Below are 19,360 nucleotides of genomic sequence, written 5' to 3'. Positions count from 1 at the left end.
GAAATAACAGACTCCATCTGGACACAGACTTCTAAATGCCACCTTTCTCATATTTGTCTGCACACGTGGTCTTTAGATGTTTGGTATTATCCATTTTTTTCTGATTTATAATAAGGGTTGAATGGAGCTGGTATTTTTTTTTTTAGTCTAGCATATTTTCCTGCCTCATCCTGAATATTTTGGGATCACTTGATCCTTATTTTGCATTTCTACAGCATGTTGCCCTAAAAGAAATTCCAGGCTTCCTGCGAGTGCCAGCGGACTCCTTTTGCCTGTAACAGTCCGGTCTGCAGGCAGGCTGCTCGGCTGAAGTCCTGCCTTTATTCCCGGAGACACGAACAAAGTGACGGTGTCAGTATTGACACTACAAGAAACGCATTAAAGAGACTTAACGCCGTTGAAAGAAACGGCATTTATTGCGGCTTTATTACCGGTTTCCATAAGCGTTAAGTTACAGAAATAAAGTCAAGAGGAGCGGATGTTAAGCTGGGAAATTTCCAAATTAATACAGAACTTAACGAGAGCTCTTAACGAAGACTGTTTTTGTTTGTTTGTTTGTTTGTTTGTTTGTTTGTTTGTTTGTTTGTTTGTTTGTTTGTTTGTTTGTTTTTAGCAAATATTTCATCTGGAGCAGTCCTCGAAGTCCTGTTATTCTGCAGCTGGACAGCCTTTAGGCGGGTTTTTTTTTTAATTATTATTATTATCTAAATAAAATGAAATTCAATTCGTCACTGGGACATAAAAATGCCATACATCAACAAACAACTCCGATAAAACTCCTTTATAACGTCTACCGACTACATACGTTTTTTTTTTAAAGATTTGAATTCAGGATCTGTGGTATTTAGCTAAATTTAGGTCATAATACACCTCACCATATGACTTAATTATTATATACTGCCTACTCGAGGCAAAAGAGTCCCCAACGAAAATGCTGATTACAGGACAGGAAGTTAATTCACTGTTTATCAGGAACATTTGTTTAAGTGATATCAGAGTTGTATTTCATTAATAATAATGCTTTATTGTGACAGTTTACACGTTCAGCCTGTTGACGTTATCACGGTTCATTTACGGCCCTGCAGTGGTCACTATGGTAACTGGAGGAGGTTTCATTTCATTCACAGCAGCAGTTTAAAATGACTTGTGTGACTTTAAAATGACGAGTCGAGCGTATTTTATTTTGGCGAGTCAGGCCGGAGGTGGGAGCGCGTTTGTGTGCGGCTGTCCTTCGCTCGTATTTCATCTGCGGGGAGAGAAGGCACTCTTCAGACTGGAGGAAGGAGGCTCTGGTGGAAACTCAAAGGACATGCGGCGTCTTTTGCAAACTTTTCTGCAAACCAGGCTTTCTCCGAGCTGAAGAAGAAGAAGAAGCCGAAGGGTGAGGAATGAACTGAAGAGGAAGAAGAAGGAGAGAGAAGAGGAGGGGGGAGAAGAGCCGTTCACTCCCATTGATCCTTGTATCGAGGTATTGATTCAGGCCTGGCTTTGAAATAACACAGCAGAGGTGAGGATAAGATGAACGATGCTGACTTGAGTTTTCTCGACCTGGATATACTCTGATACCAGACTTAATATAGTATTATTACAGTTTTATTATTATTATTTCTGATAAATACTGCATTTAAATATATACTAACTCCATCAAAGCAAAACTAGGCTATATAAGGTTAGTCAGGGCTTCTTAACTAAGACACTCAAGGCAGGAAAGGAGTCACTCAGACTACTCTGCTTCTTTTCCCATGAGTACCTGTATCTCACCAGTAGTTGGAAACCAGTACTCTACAATCAAGCTGAGACAGCTGCTTTTCGTCAGCTTACATATAAAATCAACATTACATGGTCTTCTTGGCTTTCAAGTTAATAAACATGTCGTAGATGATACAGATAAAACAGTCTGAGGTTACCCTTCCTCTTAAAGAGCGCTCGGTTACAGTTTGCTTTGAGAAAATAAAGATTAGAGAGTTTAAAAAGATCCTTTTTGAACCTTGTTACTATTTAATGTCGCGGATAATTTAATATTGTTTAAACACTGGCAAGTCGAGGAAGTATCAAAGAGCATTCGGGCCTTGTAAAGGTTATTTTACACATCTATTAACAAGTGACTCACTCATCAGATCAGTCAAGACTGACAGCAGTCCTCAGTGTGAGCCAGCAGAGAGACGCACTCACCAAGATAAAGTATACAATGGGCTACACATCGGACAGTTGAAGAGAAACATGGCACACATAGTTCTAAAATATGTTTGAAACTCCATGAATGTGGTCAAGTATTTCACAATAAGCCATTTTCCAGCCAAGAAGGCGGGCTTGTTTTAAAAAAAGAAATTATTGTTAAAAGATGTTGGTCATTTAGTCTTTTTACAGCTTTATAAGTTTATAATTAAATTGTCACCAGGTTACAAAATAACATTTTACCCACTGGTTCCCCCGTCTGCAGCTCAGACCTTCACTGACCCGCGTAAACAAGCTAGTTTTCGTGTCTGTATCATGTTTTTTCTGGCTCTGGTGGGAAGTTGAGGGTGTAAATATGCATGCAAACATCATTGGTCTGCATTTATTTAACAAAGTGAGTCTATTTCACCTTACTTAAAACCAGTATGTGCATTTTCTTGCTGTGTTTCAGCATTCGGTGAGCAAAAATGTTTATGTTTATTAGCGGAAGGCCAAAACATTGTTTAGGTGAGCACCAAAAAGTTTTATATGCAGGGAAATCCTGTGTACTTTACATATCTTATGATCCATAATAGCTTTATTTATTTATTTATTTATACAGCACCAAATCACAACAACAGTCACCTCAAAGCACTTTATATTGTAAGGTAGACCCTGCAATAATACATACAGAGAAAACCCCAACAATCATATGACCCCCTCTATGAGCAAGCACTTTGGCAACAGTGGGAAGGAAAACCTCCCTTTTAACAGGAAGAAACCTCCAGCAGAACCAGGCTCAGGGAGGGGCGGGGCCATCTGCTGCAACCGGTTGGGGTGAGAGAAGGAAAACAGGATAAGTTTTTGATCAAATGTTCAAATGTAGTGGAGTACTGTCTGCAGTTATTCATGCTGAGAGCATGCAGCAACATTTACATGAAATCTGCTGCATTTTAAGATCGTTCCAAATGAAACGAGCATCAGCTTTTCTGTCACGATGTAAAAGGTGGAAAGATGGCTTGTCTTAGTGGTGGGATAAAACTAATCAAGGTTTAGATTGTGATTAAAGTACAGAGAGACTCACTCATTTGCTTCCCTTTTTGGCTGTAAATCTGACTCCTGATGCACATGCTGTGTTTCCCACGCTACAGAGAAATCTGCCTTTCTTTCACTAACATCCCACCGCATAATGTGAAAACACTGACAGCAACAAAAGTTAGAAGTCAGTGAGGGTTCACTTTATTCAGATTGTTTTACGGGTGAAGGCGTGGGTGCGGTTTTGGAAACACCGTCAGCTGCTGACCAATCAACTTGCCTTACATACTCTCTGTTGTCTCTGGACCATCGGGGCATCAGTTAGGTTACTTCCTGAAAAAGCGGTTTAAACTGAAAGAGAGGAAGTTTACATGAACATGAAAATCTGGCTGCTCTGAGGAAATACAGCAGTGCAAACACAGGACTGTGATAGCCATGCATTTCAAGTATTAGAATTAATTCAGGCAGTTTTTCTTTGTGACCATCTGAGAAACACTAACCGGAGTTTGCTGGAAAGGTCTGATACGTGACATTAGAAAGCGTGTAACGTGCTCCAAGCATCGGTGCATTCCTAAGCGCGACCGTGATCATCCAGCTGTTATAACACCATATCCCCAGTGACAGAGGAGTTTATCCCCGTTTGACACTCCTAGGGTGTAAAATGTGAAATAAATCAGCAAATGATCAAAGAAAAGTAATAAAACCCTCTTTCAACACTTCCAAATGCCCTGTTTCTGCTCTCTCTCGGTTCCGGGTAATATTCTAATCGTTTTTCTTTATTTTTTTTATTCATGCTACTCAGTTCCAGAGATTGTAAATAGCTGAAAGCCCTCCGCGGAGTTTCAGCTCTCTGTCCACCAGATGGAAGTGTTTCAGATCACATTTGCAGCCAAGTTGGCAAGTCTGTCTCAAATGTGGTTTCGTGATCTACAGTCAGTCACCCCACTGATGGCAGGGTTGTGTGAATTTGTGCTGAGTCTAACATTTTTGAGCTACTCTTCCCTGGTGTTTTGTTCGTAGAAGTTGTCGCCGTATTGTCATATTCTTGTTGTCGTTCTTTTCCGCAGAGCTCCTGCTGTAAGGATGCAGGCTGCCCCTGCTGCTGCAGCTGCGGCTCTGACTGCGCTGAGTGTTTTGCTCACCCTCGACTGCCTGTCGGCTCATCGGCCCCCGAACAACCAGATACAGCAGCAGACTGACGAGACGGCGCAGAAGAAGAAGAACCAGCCGCACATCGTATTCATCCTCACCGACGATCAGGTGTGTTTGAGAGTCGTGCGAGTGCGTTTTCTTGAATCAAAATGCTTGGACGGTGCCACTGAAACGAGGAAACACACCATAGTATTTACATAAATATATATTATTGGGGATAGAAATCAAATCATTCCCAAAACATTTACAACCATATGTGTGAAAGTAGCTGAAAAATCTGGTTTAGAAGCAGTGAAATGAATTAAACAGCACGCATGAGAGCAGCATAGGAGGACTTAACGCCTCTCTGAGTATAACCTCTCTGATTTAAACCTGAATTTCAATTTGGCAAGTCCGTCTCAAATGTGGTTTCACGTATCCACCGCATGAAAACAGATGTTACAGACAAGATATTCACAACTTTGGAATCAAGACCAGAACCCTGGATTTCAGGTTAGTCAGTCATAAGTTGTCGTTTCGAACTGGGGATTATTTTTAGTCGTGGACGCCGATAGCTGCAGGTACCACAGAGACACACTCCTGTTGTGCTTGTTTAAACTCAGTATGTTGCACCGCAGTGTCATTGAAGACTGTGTGTGGCTAGGTGCTCGCGTGAAGTCCTCCCAAAAAACCAACAAACAGTGAGGACACTATGCGTAAGTCAGATCGATTGAAAGTTTATACACGCATTAGAAGCACGCACAGTGGTCAGTTTTGATTGTTTCTACGTACTTGGTATGGTTCGACTTCTTTGTTTTCGCCACGCAGCAGCTCAGCTTAAGGATCAAGATTACCACACACAGAAGAAAGAGTAACCCACAGACCCGGTGACAGCTGCAGCCTTTTGGCAGTGACACATGAATCCACAGGTCCCGTCACGCTTACTTAAAACCAAGCAGACACGGGTCCAGCCTAAAAGTTACACAGCTTGACCTTCTACTTCCTACATCAAATACTACTCTTGACGAGCAGCTGATTTTGAGATGTCTCTGGAAAGGAGGTCTTTCCACTGTTTTTTATTACTTTGTTTTGTTTTCAGTTTTTGTTTTCTGAGTGAAGGACCTCCATATTAGAGTAACTGTTTGTTCACTTCCTGTGATTTCTTGTTTAGATCACATTTAGACTGCTTAGCAACCAAATGTTTTGCTGCTGTCTGTACACCTCTGTTAATTTTCTCATTACACTGTTGGTGAAATTGACTTTTTGCTAGCTTAGCTTTGATTTTGCATAATTGCTGCAAATCAGAAATGCTACATTACCAAGACAGCGCAGGCTGCTAGGAAGCAAGCATCATGTCATCGGTGAGGCCAGGTGAAGTTAAGGCTACGCTTTTGCAGACTGGTCCTTACTAAGACCAACTTAACAGCTAGATCGAGTTTATTACAAACCATTTTATGTGCAGAGCTGTGCATAAGTCTTGAGCCGCACAAAATTTCTGTAAATGTTGGTACGAAAATGGGAAACAAATGCAGCAATTTATTGAAAGGTGCAAACATGGAAATGCAGCCTCAAATACAGTCTGTAAGGCAAAAACAGAGTTTCTACAAATCTGATGAGCTTGAAGTCAATATTTGACATCACCATCTTCATTCTTCAACACAGCCTTCAGGAAAAGTTCTCCAGCCTTCTTCTTTGGATGTTGGCTGCCTTTGGCTCTGCAATCTGTCGAGATTATCCCACATTGCTTCATTAAAGTTGAGGTCTGGGCTCTGGGGAGGCCAATCCATCACTGATAGTGTTGCATTGTGTATTGTGTAGACACCTGCTGTTCACATCTCTCCTGACCTGCTTCATACTGATGAAAAATTTTTAACTAAATTTTTAAATTCTGAATTCACTTCTTATTTTGTTCTCCACTTCTCATGTTACCTCGTTTTTTTAAGGACGCATTGCACACCATGGCGCGATGTGCCAAGTTTTTGGTTAATGGCGCTGTGAGAATGTCCTCGCTGGCCCAAAAATGTTTTCAAAGATTCCGCTAACGGGAACAAATGATGTATTTTGGGACAGGCTATTAGAAAGAAAGTGCCTAAAGCTAAGCTATTTAAAACAGGTTGTTTTCTAAAGTGGTCTGTTATGTGCGGACAAAACACTGGTTCATCCCTTGAGTTATGTGCTGTTTGTGATGGTTAAATGATTTATAGGTCATTGTTAAGTTTCTCAAGAAGCAGAAAGTATTGTTTCCTACAGTATTGTAACAGGACCCAGCATCTTAAAATGACTCACAAGCCTTAAAAACCAACCAGTGTGGGGCTGAGTAATGAAGCTTCTGATAGAGCTTCTCTGGAACTGTTGCAACACTGTTTCCAGCTCACAAACAAAACTGTACCATAGAAAATACAGACAAAACAAACACAAGGAAAGGCAGGCGGCACACACCTGGACCCATTACTTCCTTACAGTATAGTATAGGAACCACTGAGTATGTATTTGGCAAATTAAAGTGACACTCTAAAACACAAAGTCTTTGATGCAATCACGAATCTGTTGCAGGGTTTCAATGATATCGGTTACCACAACCCGACCATCAAGACTCCCACTCTGGACAAACTGGCAGCAGAGGGCGTGAAATTGGAAAACTACTACGTTCAGCCGATCTGCACGCCGTCGCGCAGTCAGCTCATCACCGGCAGGTACAAACACACCTTTACCGACCTCCTACAGTAAATATCGGAAGTCTTTACATTAAATTTTGACAACATTTAGCCCAGTCTCTCAATAAACTGTCTCATGTACACCAATGCATATTGTTTTCTCTTTGTTTCAGTATTTAAAAAAAACACTTAAAAAGATCTTAAATCGTTATCTTATTATCAAAGCCGTCCGAATATTGACTCATTAATTAATTTATAGCATGTAACTGCTATAATTCATATCCTCTGGTCTTATTTGTCTGGATGTACTGTCAGATTGTTCCATTTTAATGGTAAGAGATTTACAACATTAAGCCATTACCACATTAAAAAGCGTTTGAAGTGCATCCACATTCTTTCCAGAACTTAAGCTACCCTGTTGATGGGTTAATTTGAAGCTTTGCTCTCGCGTCAGCGCTTTGAGTCTTGGCATTTTTTCCATTTTTCTTCCAGCTGTGCTTGTTGTGTCAGGTTTTCCTTTAGGATTTGTGCTCGGCAGTTATTAGCCAGCAGTTGTTATTTGTTGTGGGCAATATCTCCCCGTTTACACATTGTACTAATTGCATTTTCACCACATCTGTAGCTTGACATTTCATTTCAAGTATATCACAGCTCACAGGGGGCATTACAGATTGAATGCTTTTTGATAGCACAATTCAATGAAATGCTCTTTGTACAGCACCAAATCACAACAAGAGTTGCCTTAAAATAAAACAGAGAAAATACCAACAATCATCTGACCCCTTTTCAGCAAGCGCTTTGGCGACAGTGGGAAGGAAAAACTCCCTTTTAACGGGAAGAAACGTCCAGTAGAACCAATAATAATCTTTCTTGAAGGCATCTGTTTTCTGTTGGATTTTGAAACTCCAACAAGCGGTTTTTCGTTCACTGCCAATTGTTTTAATCCACACTCATATTAAGCCAGTTTTAAATCAACACATTAAATTGTGGGTCATTTATTTACAAGAATCTCATTTTTTAGGATATTATTCACTCTAAGCAGTTAAATTCACATGTTAGAGAAGCACAAGAATCACGTTAAAGAATTAGAGAGGGCTTTAAATGTGTGAAATGAGGAAGAAATGGCTGCATGTGAAGCTCCTGTTTCAAATGAGGTAGCTGCTTTGAATAATGAGTTTATTGATTAGGCCCTGAACTGCAGCCAGGATTAATAATGAGCTCCCCGCGTCTTCTCTGAGGCCAAACGGAAGCTGCTGCCTGAGCGGCTTGCCTGTTACAAACCCACTAACAGCTCTTTTTTTCTTTCTTCCAGATATCAGATCCACACGGGATTACAGCACTCCATTATCAGACCCAGACAGCCCAGCTGTCTGCCCTCGCACATGGACACTCTGCCTGAGAGGCTTCGCGAGGCCGGCTACGCCACACATATGGTTGGCAAGTGGCACCTGGGTTTCTACAGGTGAGAGGGAGCCTTCAGTATAACTTGGAGAAATATTGTTTGGTGAAAAGTCTGCTGACACAAAGATGGTGGAGAAACAGTGATGCAGTCATGATTCAGAAGCTGGACTACTTAACTTGAAGTAATCTTTTTCCGTATGACTTTATCAGTTTCTCATATCATCGTGAAGGAATCTTGGCCCACTCTTCTTTACAGGAGTGCTTTGCTTTGCTGGTATTTGTTTATGTACCGCTGCCATGACAATGCCTTGGCATTTCTTTTGGATTGGGGTCTGGGCTTTGACTGCTGCCGTGCTTTTGATCGCTGTCCTTTTGTGTGACACAATTTGGGCCAAGCTTTAGCTGTCGAAGAAATGGCCTCACATCTGACTCCACAGTACTTTGGTATACAGAGGGGTTCGTGGTCAACTCAATGACTGCAAGCTGCTTAGGTCCTCTGAGCAACCCAAATCATCACCCCTCCACCACTATGGCTGACAGCTGATATGAGATGTTTGTGCTGATGTGCTGTGTTTGGTTTTACCAAATGTGATGCTCTGCAAAATGACCAAACATCTACACTTTGGTCTTGTCTGTCTAAACAACATTGTTCCAGAAGTCTTGTGGTTTGTTCAGATGCAGCTTTGCAAACCTAAGCAGTGCTGCCATGTTCCTTTTAGAGAGAAGAGGCCTTATCCTTGCACCCCAAACAAGCCATACTTTTTCAGTCTTTTTCTAATTGTACTCTCATTTACTTTGACATTTAACATGCTTACTGAGGCCTGTAGAGTCTAAGATGTAACTGTTGGGGTTTCTGCACCTTAAAGCGAATTTGCTGGGACTTATGGACCAATGGATTCTTATGGAAGCAGTAAGGGTTCACTTAGTTTTTCACACACTACTTCTGCAATTTGACTTTGTTTCTTGTAAGTAAATAATAACATGGTGTAGTATGTTATTATGTGGTGTTGTTCAGCTGACTTTGAATTTACCGGATTTTAAAAAGTGCTAAGGACAAGAAGATTTTTTAATTATGTCCACATTCTTAAAAAACATAAAAAGATACTCTGCTTTTTTTTCATGACTAGTTAAAATATGAGATGACGCAGGACGGTCTTTCTGTTTATCTCAGCTGTGACATACTGTGTTTTTAAAAAAGAGACCAGTCCCTGCCGGCCTTTCTGTCTCCACACACCTGGCTAAAGGTTTCAGGGCTTTGGTATGATGCATGCTGGCTCACAATTATGGTTTACTTGGACTCATCATAATAGAGTCGTTTATGTAACTGTTGACTGCACCTGTGCTTTTCCTGCTGTGACAAGCAGAAGTATGCAGCATTATAAGTTATGGAAATTTGCAGGAGTTGTTGGACCAAATTTGGTCCACAGCTAGACCCCACAGTGGTCCTAAGCAGTGGGGGGTTATTTTTATTAGTCAGAACCTAAAACGGTTTAGTTAACCAATATATATTAATAGCTAACTATTGCTGTTAGCCATTTTACATGTATAAAGACCGCTCAGTAAAACCAATAATTTTTTAAAATTAAAAGTGTGTATGGTGATGCATTTTTTGAGTGACGCATTTTAAGAAATGATCAGTGTAGCGTGGAAACAGTACAAATCAATCATATACGTCTAAATATAACGCAGTGAGGCGCCTACAAGAAATGACCTGTCCAATAGAAATGTTCTACTGTTTAAAATGTTATCTGTGATATGTTTTTATAATCAGCCGGAAGAAGGCCACAGGCTGAAACTTGCCAGACAACACAATCGGTCTTTATTCTACAGTTCGCTGGAGCTTTAAACTCTCCTACAGTTGAACTGAGTTGGCATAGTGCTGAACACTCCCTACTGTGCTTATTCTGTACAATAGACAGCATGAAGAGAAAGAAACATGGCTATTCAAGCTAGAGAGCACTGAATGATCTAACTTACTGGAGTTGGTGGATGGATATCAAGTAAAAGGGAACAGCAGTTATCGGGTTCCTGACATTTTTCAAGACGTTTAAAGTCATCGGCCATCATTTGTGATCATTTCTTCTATAAAATGGTCCACATTGCTCAGCTGGTTGTTGGGGTGTCAGGCTTGTATTACAAACCCTCCAAACATCTGTAATCAGTAATCATTTTTTCCTTTAGGAAAGCGTGTCTGCCCACCAGAAAAGGTTTTGACACTTTCTTTGGTTCGTTAACCGGAAGTGTGGACTACTACAGGTAAATCACAGCTACTATTATTACCTGTTTTCATGATTGCGCTCTGTCTTTTTACTGTGTTTACTCCAGTAACTCACATTTCTCCATCTGCGTCTAGTTATGAATCGTGTGACGGCAAGGACTTGTGTGGCTACGATCTCCATGACGATGAGGGCGTAGCGTGGGGCCACGAGGGGAAATACTCGACCACGCTCTTCACACAGAGAGCTCGCAAGATCCTGGAGAGTCACGACCCTGCAGAGAGGCCGCTCTTCCTGCTGCTGTCCTTCCAGGTACGGCGCTGAGGTCGTTACATTAAACATCTGTAGAAGATGGGTTACGTTAAAGCCAATCAAAAAGTTTAAAAAAAAAGGGGGTGTAGGGGGGATCAGAGGGGCCAGTGTTCACAACAGGATGTGTTTGCATGCCATGTTTGTTTATGTCTGAGTGTGAGCGCTCAGAGAGTGCACGGTCCACATTGAAGTGTTTGTTTGTTTGGCTTTTTTGAGACAGTTTGTTCAAACAGACTCAAAGGTTTTAATTCAAAACACGCCGCCCAGATGTTTGTTGTTTACGGCTGATTTTGGATGGTTGATAGAATTTAAAAACATGTAATAATATCCTGTAACGTTTCCCTTCAGGCGGTCCACACTCCTCTAAATCCTCCAGAGTCCTACATCTACCCCTTCCGGGACATGGTCAACGTCCCCAGGAGAAACTTCGCCGGCATGGTTTCCACGGTGGACGAAGCGGTCCGAAACGTGACCTACGCCCTCAGAAAGTACGGATACTACCGAAACAGCGTCATCATCTACTCCACCGACAACGGCGCTCAGCCTTTCACAGGCGGGAACAACTGGCCGCTGCGGGGTCGTAAGGTAAAATAACTGCACGGCCTCTAAGCATAGGCTTCATAAAAAGTCCACATAGTCATAATAACGTCTCTCACTGCTTTGTGAACTGCTGTTCTGAATGTGAGAGTGACAGAAAATAAGGCACAGTCAGTAATGCCTTTTTTTAGCTGGAGAAGACACCCCCTGGTGGCCATTAAAACCAGTGCAAGTTTAAGGTTATGGACAATCAGGATCTTGCAGTCATCTTTTATATACAGTCTGTGACCAATTAGGAAATTGCCCTCATAAGATTTTTATTTCGAGATGAGTCTGACAAGCTTAATATGGGATGTAATGAAAGAGCTACAGTCCAGAAGATTGGTTTTAAATGAGGAAACACAATAAATGTCCTTTTATCAGCTTTGTGATAATATTATTACGGCTGTAGTCTGGTTAAATCATTTCATTTAATACCTACATTATAAATGTAGAACCACTTGTAGGTGTAGGTGGCGTGAACAACATCGATCTCTTCCTTACTCTGCGGTGTCCTGCAGGGACACATTGACTTATGCCATTCGTGTGGATTGACATGCAGCAGCGTCCTAAGCAGACTAGGGTTGGATGATCTGCTCCAACCGTCCACTTGTCCCCCTGTGTGAGCGCCAGTAACAAATGACATCATCGCTGCTGCAAAGCATTAATGTCCCACAATCCACCCTTGGTAATGCACACCATGTGGTTACACATGACTGTCTAAAATGTATCTACAGTAGGCACAGTTGGCAAATCCAGGTTGGAAAATCACCAGGACTGATTTTTAAGGAATGTTTTATAAGTGGGGTTTATTTCACTCAACCTTAAAATAAATATTTTGTTTAATAAATGGGTAAAAAAATATGAATAACATACACAAACTTCTTTTAAATCAGGGAGCAGACTCCTTTTCTTAACTGTATGAGGATCACATGACCTATTTTGAGCCAGCTAAAACCCCAAAACACGTGCCTGGCTCTACTTTAGTCCTGTTGTTCTGCTAACCCATTCAGTCTTTTTTATATATGTAAAAATGGTGCTAAAGAAAGCTGCGCAGGGGTGGGTTGAGGAACACAACAAAGAGCTGAACTCTTTACTAGGCCCTTAAAATTCTGCAGATGCCAAATGTGAACTGTAGGATGTGCAGGAACAAGACCGATGTGCAGACGACTCACAACCGAAGCATCCAGAGGCCTTTCACACGTCTGCAGTAGTTTTACAGATAACATATAAAAAATCTCAGCTAACCAAAATGAAAGAGAGCAGAATGAAATTAAATGTGCTGGCTGTGTTTCAGGGTACATATTGGGAGGGTGGAGTCCGCGGCGTGGGGTTCGTGCACAGCCCTCTGCTCAGGCGCAGGAGACGAGTCTCCAAAGCTCTCATGCACATCACAGACTGGTTCCCTACACTGGTGGGCCTGGCCGGAGGAAACATCAGCCAGGTCAGTGGGCCTGTGTCAGAACAATAACCTGTGGGAGCCGTTTGCTTGTACTTTCTCGCACTTGTCTCTGATGTTTCTTCTTAGACAGTAAATATGGGAGGATAAAAGTTAAGCAGCATGGAAAAACGACTCTCTCCCAGTGTGTTACTGACCATTTTATTGTGCTATAAAACAGAGAGAGATACCGATACGAGCTCTTCTGTTACTGTAAACTCGTTCAGGATCTGTATGTTTTTCCAGTCGTCTTGCCAAAGAGCTCAATCTCTGGTCCCTCAGCTCGCTTACTGTCTCCCCCTAATTTCAGATTAAGTTCATTCGTTGTCATTATTAGAGATGAAAGTAGAGCTCTGCCTATATTCATCTCTGTGTTGGCCTCAGACTGAACAGTGCTACTGTAAAGCCGTCCCTACTTTTACTGTCATCTGGATAAATCAGCCGGACCTATTATGATAAGTGCAGCATTTCCAAACACTGGCCTCAAACATGCTTTGTGTTTTTGTTCGGATATAAATTACTTTCATTTCTAAGTCCGTGCAGTCTGTGTATAGTGTCCAAAAAGCTTTGTTGGCTTGATCTGTGGATAGATTTGCATTGCTGCCAGCAGATAAGCAATGCTTTCTTGGCTACAGGAAACGTAGTAATTCAAAAAGTCAGTGGCGTCTTTTACAAGGAAATTACTTATTCTTTATTTGTGTCCAGTAAGTGTATGAGTCTTGCTTCTGGTATTTTTAGCAGCATACCCGTCATTACCCTGCTCTGTAATCTCTTACTGTAAATGAAGTGTTTGCCTTCCATTCAGAGCCAGGGCCTGGATGGTTTTGATGTTTGGCCCGCCATCAGTGAAGGGAGGGAGTCGCCCCGTAAGGAGATCCTTCACAACATCGACCCTCTGCACAAATCTCCAATTGAAAAGAAGAACCAGGACGAGGAAAACTGGGGTAACTACAGGGGCAAAAAAAGTCCATAAAGGACTTTTTTTAATGAGGTGTGAACAAAAAGGTCCAGGAATGGGCACGTAGGAATCGCAAGACTTCCTCATATAAATTTGGCTGGTTTCCAGTTCGAGGTCCTCTTCTCAGGAATTTCCTGACAGCTTTTTTCACAACTGCTAATTTTAGATCGCTCCCTGAAAGTCTGACTACTTTAACTGGGATTTTACCTCAGACCTCAAACTCAACTCAAAAAAAGACCAAACAGTAATTCCTGTTTCAAACTAATCAAGATTGATGAGATCTGGATCTGCAGCTACAGCTGAGCAGTTTTCAGCTGAAACCTCTAAAGTTTCCAAGCCGGAAACATCCCAAAGTAACGTCAGGTGAAGAGGCCAGGATCAGGCTCTTCTTTTTTCAAGAATCCATTTCCCAGTGTGGACTTCTGTTGTAACGCCCTGATTCATTTAAGGGAAACTGCCTGAACTGTGGCCATCACGTATCGTCGCAAAGCGTGCTGAAAACACGTTAGTTTTTAGCCACGTCAACACAGTCCTGGTTCACCAGCTGGACTTACGCCCTAGCCAGATGGGCAATCCCACAGATTTATTCCACCTCCATTGAAAATAAAGTTGAAGAATTGCTGTTTTGACACACTGGAGAAAATCCAGCACATCGCACGAGTGCAAGGAAACATAACAGGACTTCTGTGGAGTGATTTAAAATGAGCAGCCATGCTGACAAATCAATTAAATTCAGTTTTATTTATATAGCACCAAGTGACTACAACGGTCACCTCAAGGTGGGTTTTTTTAGGTTTTGTATATTTTGAGGTAAAGACCATAAAGAAAGGAAAAACTCCCTTTTAACAGGAAGAAACATCCGTCAGAATCAGGCTTAAAGAGGGGCGGCCATCTCCCTCGACTCAGCACCCAGCAGTCGTAGACTACGCCCTAGCTAGATGGGCAATCCCACAGATTTATTCCACCTCCTGTAACATTGAAAATAAAGTTGAAGAATTGCTGTTTTGACACACTGTAAAAAAAATCCAGCAGTAGCCCCAAAACCAGCAGTAGCTCAAATGTGCTGATACTCTGCAAGGTAAAATGCTGATAGGTTGAAAGGTTGGTTTGAACAACTGAAGAGGGCACTGAAGAGCTTTCTACGAAGACAAAGAAGGAGAAAAACAATAAGGTATTAAGAAAAAACAGCCTGCGAAGGCTTCATTATCGCGCTTCACTACAAAGAAGCTCTTTGGGCTCTGTGACAGGAGCTCTGCTAAAATAACAACAAACAGTTAAGCACAAACCAGTCATGCCACATATTCTGCCCCCTAGTGGAAGAGCTACAAAACAACAGTCTGCAGAGCTCGACGTAGCCTCTGAATCAGACCAACGCACCACCGCGCCTGTTCCTTATCTCATGCCCTGCCCACTTTTCACGTCTCTTCACCAAGCAGCTGCTTTTAATTGACATTGACTGGTTTCAACTTGCTGCTGGTGTGGACGCTTCTTTAGTCTGCATTAATGTATAAAAACAGTTTGAGAATAATAGTTATTGGTGTTTAAAGCTGGTGTTGAAAATGCTGGAAAAACAAACGTTTCATTTTCTTTTCTTTCTTATATATATATATATATTTATATATATATATATATATATATATATATATATATATATATATATATATATATATATATATATATATATATATATATATATATATAGTTGAGAGGAAGTACTCTCAACTGAATGTACTGAACTCAGTGACCTTTTCAAACTGGTAGGAGATGATCTTTTAATAAATGATAAGTCTCATGTCATTAAATTTACCACCAGGGTGGGAAATGTTTGTTTATTGTAGGAAATACAGAGAGAAGAGAAAGAGAGAAATATGAGCACAAAAGAGGTAATTTATCTTTAATATATCTTGATCGCTGTTTTCTTTGATTTGGCAGTGAAAACTTTAAAAACCAAAGTTTTAAAGAAGGTGAAGAAGAAGAAGAAGGTTCTGAAGAAGTCACCAAAACAAAAGTTAGCCTTCAAAACAAAGACCACCAAGAAACCTCAAACATTTTCCCATCATGCCTCTAAGCCTAAATCTAAGCCCCTCTTCAAAAAGAAGCTCAAGCCTCGCCTAAAATCAAAACCCCCACCTAAAGCTAAGAAGACCAAAGCCCACACTTGGGACCGGCCTCTGCCCAATCACAGACCGCATCCAAAGATCGGTGGCACTTCGTCAGGGTCTGGAACATCCCGTCCTAAATCTCAGCCTCCGATCCAAACCCGTTTGAAAACAAAATTCAGGAGGACCACGTCCCAGAACCAGAACTTGTCACAATCAAGCCGGCCAAAATCCAAGATGCTCAAACTACATTCAAAGTCAAAGTCCAAGCGGACATTATTCCCATACCAGAACAGATCCCAACCTGGAATACCACTGACCAAATCCCATCCGACCCTCCAGTTCGGGCTGGAGTCACTACAGCCGGTGTGGGACACTTCAGTCCAGGCTGCCATCAGAGTTGGAGATTGGAAGCTACTGACAGGTGATCCAGGCCACGGAGATTGGGTCCCCCCACAGGTACTGCTGCATGCTTCAGAGAGCTTCATTCTACTTCTCTGTTTCACATTGATTGTTATAACAAATATTTGAAACATTGATCCTCAGATGCTTCCCACCTCTCTACCCGGTCGCTGGTGGAACCTCGAACGCTCGATACTTTACCAGAAATCCTCCGTCCACAAAAACATCTGGCTGTTCAACATCACGGGCGACCCGTACGAGCGGCACGACCTGGCAGACCAGAGGCCAGATGTAGTCCAGCAGCTGCTGGCCCGGCTCGCCTACTACAACCAAACAGCCGTACCGGTTTACTTTCCACCCGACGACCCCCGAGCCAACCCGAGCCAGCACAGGGGAGCGTGGGTGCCATGGGTGGAGGAGGAGGAGGACGAAGAGGGAAAATATCAGGGAGTTTACAAGAAAAGTAACAACAAGATGAAGAAGAAGAAGAAGAAGAAGTGCATGCTGTGCAATCTGCAGTCGTACTTTTTGAAGATGAGCGAGGGGACCGTGTCCAGTCGCATCTGAGGTGTCAGCTGAAATTTGCATCAAAGACTTGAAAATTAATAAATCTTATTTTTTACTTTCATGTTTTCACAACTTTAACATATTCAAGTTCTGTTATTGTGAAAAACTTCTCTTTCAGAGATACGTGACCGTTATTTGTTCGTACATGCAGCTTATTCACCGCCAAACGTGATCTGATGTTTCCAGACACATGAGGCTCTTTTCACCGAGATTTAAAGGGTCAGTCCACTCAAATCACAAAAAGACGTTACTTACGTTGCCTGCAGACATCTGAAATCATACCACTAAGATCATGAAATCTTTGTCGTGATTTGGGTGAACTGGCTCATCAGGTGGTTCTAACCCCTGATCTCTGAGTCGGTGAACGCTGGTTTGTTGTTTTACAGATTTGTCAACCGAAAACTGACAGAGGTCCTCATACAAGGCCCGACACCGAGTGGCAGTGAGATTTGTTTTGACACTGTAAATGTAGCAGATCAATTACAATAAGAGACTTGAGTAAATATATAGATTTACAGGTTTCAGTGTACGTTTACACCCTTAATTCACTCCACACAGCCAAATCAGGGTTTTAAAGGGACACTTCACCCAAAAGTCACTTTCATACATTCGGTGAGTAAAATTTTGCATAACTCGCTTGTCTGGGTGTTTGCCAAGGCTTAAAGTTGGCGTGGCTGTTTGGACTGACGGACGTGCCAACATGTGCAGCTGTCTGCGAGGCCTCACCTCGGCTAATTGGAGTCGCTGAACTGGACCTCGAGACTATATTTGTGCTTTTAGAGCGTTTTTAAAGCAATTATCTGATAATAATCTACTAAGTGGTATCGGCCGTCCAACAAAAGTTTGTGCTTCAGTTTTTATTTGCCTTTTACTCAAATCTGCATCGCTGAGTTGGAGCCACACTGTTTATTGATGCAGCGGCTCTTCTTCACACTGCACAGAGCAGAAGAGGAGGGGCAGGATGTTAGATAGAAGAACGTTAATTTCCCCGCCCCAAAAAATCCCGTACAGACTAGACACTGCCTCTGAAATGCTCCTGTAGCTAGCTGCTTGCTTTGCTTGGTACATAAGTTCATGTGATTTGGGGTGAATTGTTCCTTTAAACAAATGTTTACATATTACAGTGGAAGTGTGTAATCATGACACAGTGTCAGGAAGTTTTATTGTGTAATTTGAATATACTTTCACGTTTTTTGTGACACATTCTCGTGACTTTGATGGTTTTGTCTCACTTTGTCTGTGTTCCTGTGGCTGAAACGGGCCTCTGGCTACTGTGGTCAGTTTCAGTGCACTGCCACTGGCAAGCTTTTCACTATGAATTTAAAGCATTTCACAGCACCTTTAAGTTACTACTGTGAATATCAGAAACCTCTTACTTCACACACACAGCACCAACGCATGTCACTGACAATATCAGTAAACCAAACTGTCTGATTTTAATTTTCTGTAAGGAACAATTCCACTTCCACTAATGTGAAACTTCAGATTTTTATTCGTCTTTTTTGAAAGCACAGCAGAGGAAGTAAAAAAAGTCTTACAGCGGCCTGTTTTGAAGTCGGATGCTGGTTGCTTGAGAGAGAGAAAGACACCTAACCTCGAAATATTTCTGTGTATTTGCTCAAAAACGAACAAACCACGGCTGCGGCTGATCTGCAACAGTGCGCATCAGTGTGAGCGAGGAGCAGAGCGTTCCCGAGAAACATTTTAAATGCACGTTGGATTTCTCCACCCTGGGTAAATAAAGGTGAAGTCAAATGAACCTTTGTCCTTCTATGTTTACTGGAAACAACGGCGAGGGTATGTATGTTCTCATAAAATGTTGTTGTTGTTGTTACAAATGGGTGTGGTTTTTTTTGTTCTTTAGGGCAAGTAAACCACCCGTGTTCATCAGGAAAACTCTTCATTTGAAATGCAGGCTATTAAAATGATTCAAATTTGATACACTATTCACTTAAAGTGTTTATATTTTAAGTAATTAAATACATTTAAAATGCTTTTGTTGCATAAGATGAAAAGACGTGTACATGCATACATATTTTTCAATATTTCTCTGGGATTCTTATCTGCACATCTTTGCCCTCCAAATCAAGTCAAACCCAAATGATTTTGAGACTCGAGCCTTCTGTTGTTGTGCAATTGCTGATTGTTTAAATTAGTAAACAAATATTCAAATCTTCAAGAAGCAGAAATATGCCTTGCATTTGGTCATTCACGAGAAAGTCGTTGCGCAAAATCTGCATAACCGCTAGGTGGCGCCAAACATTAATAATCCTGCAGATGCAGCACAGACTCCTTTCTCTCGCTCACACTCACACACACACTTGGGGTAAAATAGGATTTTCCACGCTGCCTTCCTACTTCACACTGTTTCCGCTGAGAAATAATTTAATTTGGGGCTCCTTTGATCCCTGAACACA

The 19,360-nt window shown here is 41.7% G+C and overlaps 1 protein-coding gene across 2 annotated transcripts; it reads left to right on the top strand.

Annotated features, from left to right (window-relative positions):
* The first annotated feature begins 1,234 nt into the window (after positions 1-1,234).
* Positions 1,235-18,702, top strand: LOC120737649 (arylsulfatase I-like). Of its 2 annotated transcripts, XM_040038472.1 has the most exons (12): positions 1,235-1,507; positions 4,257-4,449; positions 6,874-7,013; positions 8,287-8,436; positions 10,557-10,631; positions 10,729-10,903; positions 11,252-11,488; positions 12,777-12,923; positions 13,723-13,861; positions 15,808-16,433; positions 16,521-16,944; positions 17,062-18,702. In XM_040038472.1, exons 2-11 carry the CDS (start codon positions 4,273-4,275, stop codon positions 16,941-16,943), a joined length of 2,289 nt encoding a protein of 762 aa, XP_039894406.1. In that variant the 5' UTR covers positions 1,235-1,507; positions 4,257-4,272; the 3' UTR covers position 16,944; positions 17,062-18,702. The 2 variants fall into 2 exon arrangements, with proteins under 2 accessions (XP_039894406.1, XP_039894405.1); XM_040038471.1 differs by having other exon boundaries at positions 1,235-1,468; positions 16,521-18,702.
* The last annotated feature ends 658 nt before the right edge of the window (positions 18,703-19,360 follow it).

This window comes from Simochromis diagramma, unplaced genomic scaffold, assembly GCF_900408965.1.
Source record: "Simochromis diagramma unplaced genomic scaffold, fSimDia1.1 OVJJ01000247.1, whole genome shotgun sequence".
NCBI classification, from domain to species: Eukaryota; Metazoa; Chordata; class Actinopteri; order Cichliformes; family Cichlidae; genus Simochromis; species Simochromis diagramma.
Note: the sequence above shows the minus strand (reverse complement) of the source record. Positions and strands in the feature narration are given on the sequence as shown.

Coding starts and splice junctions, on each gene's coding strand:
- LOC120737649 (XM_040038471.1), top strand. CDS start 4,273: ATGCAGGCTGCCCCTGCTGCTGCAGCTGCGGCTCTGACTGCGCTGAGT. Junction 8,437..10,556: donor TGGCACCTGGGTTTCTACAG/GTGAGAGGGAGC, acceptor TTTTTCCTTTAG/GAAAGCGTGTCTGCCCACCA. Junction 11,489..12,776: donor GGCCGCTGCGGGGTCGTAAG/GTAAAATAACTG, acceptor GCTGTGTTTCAG/GGTACATATTGGGAGGGTGG.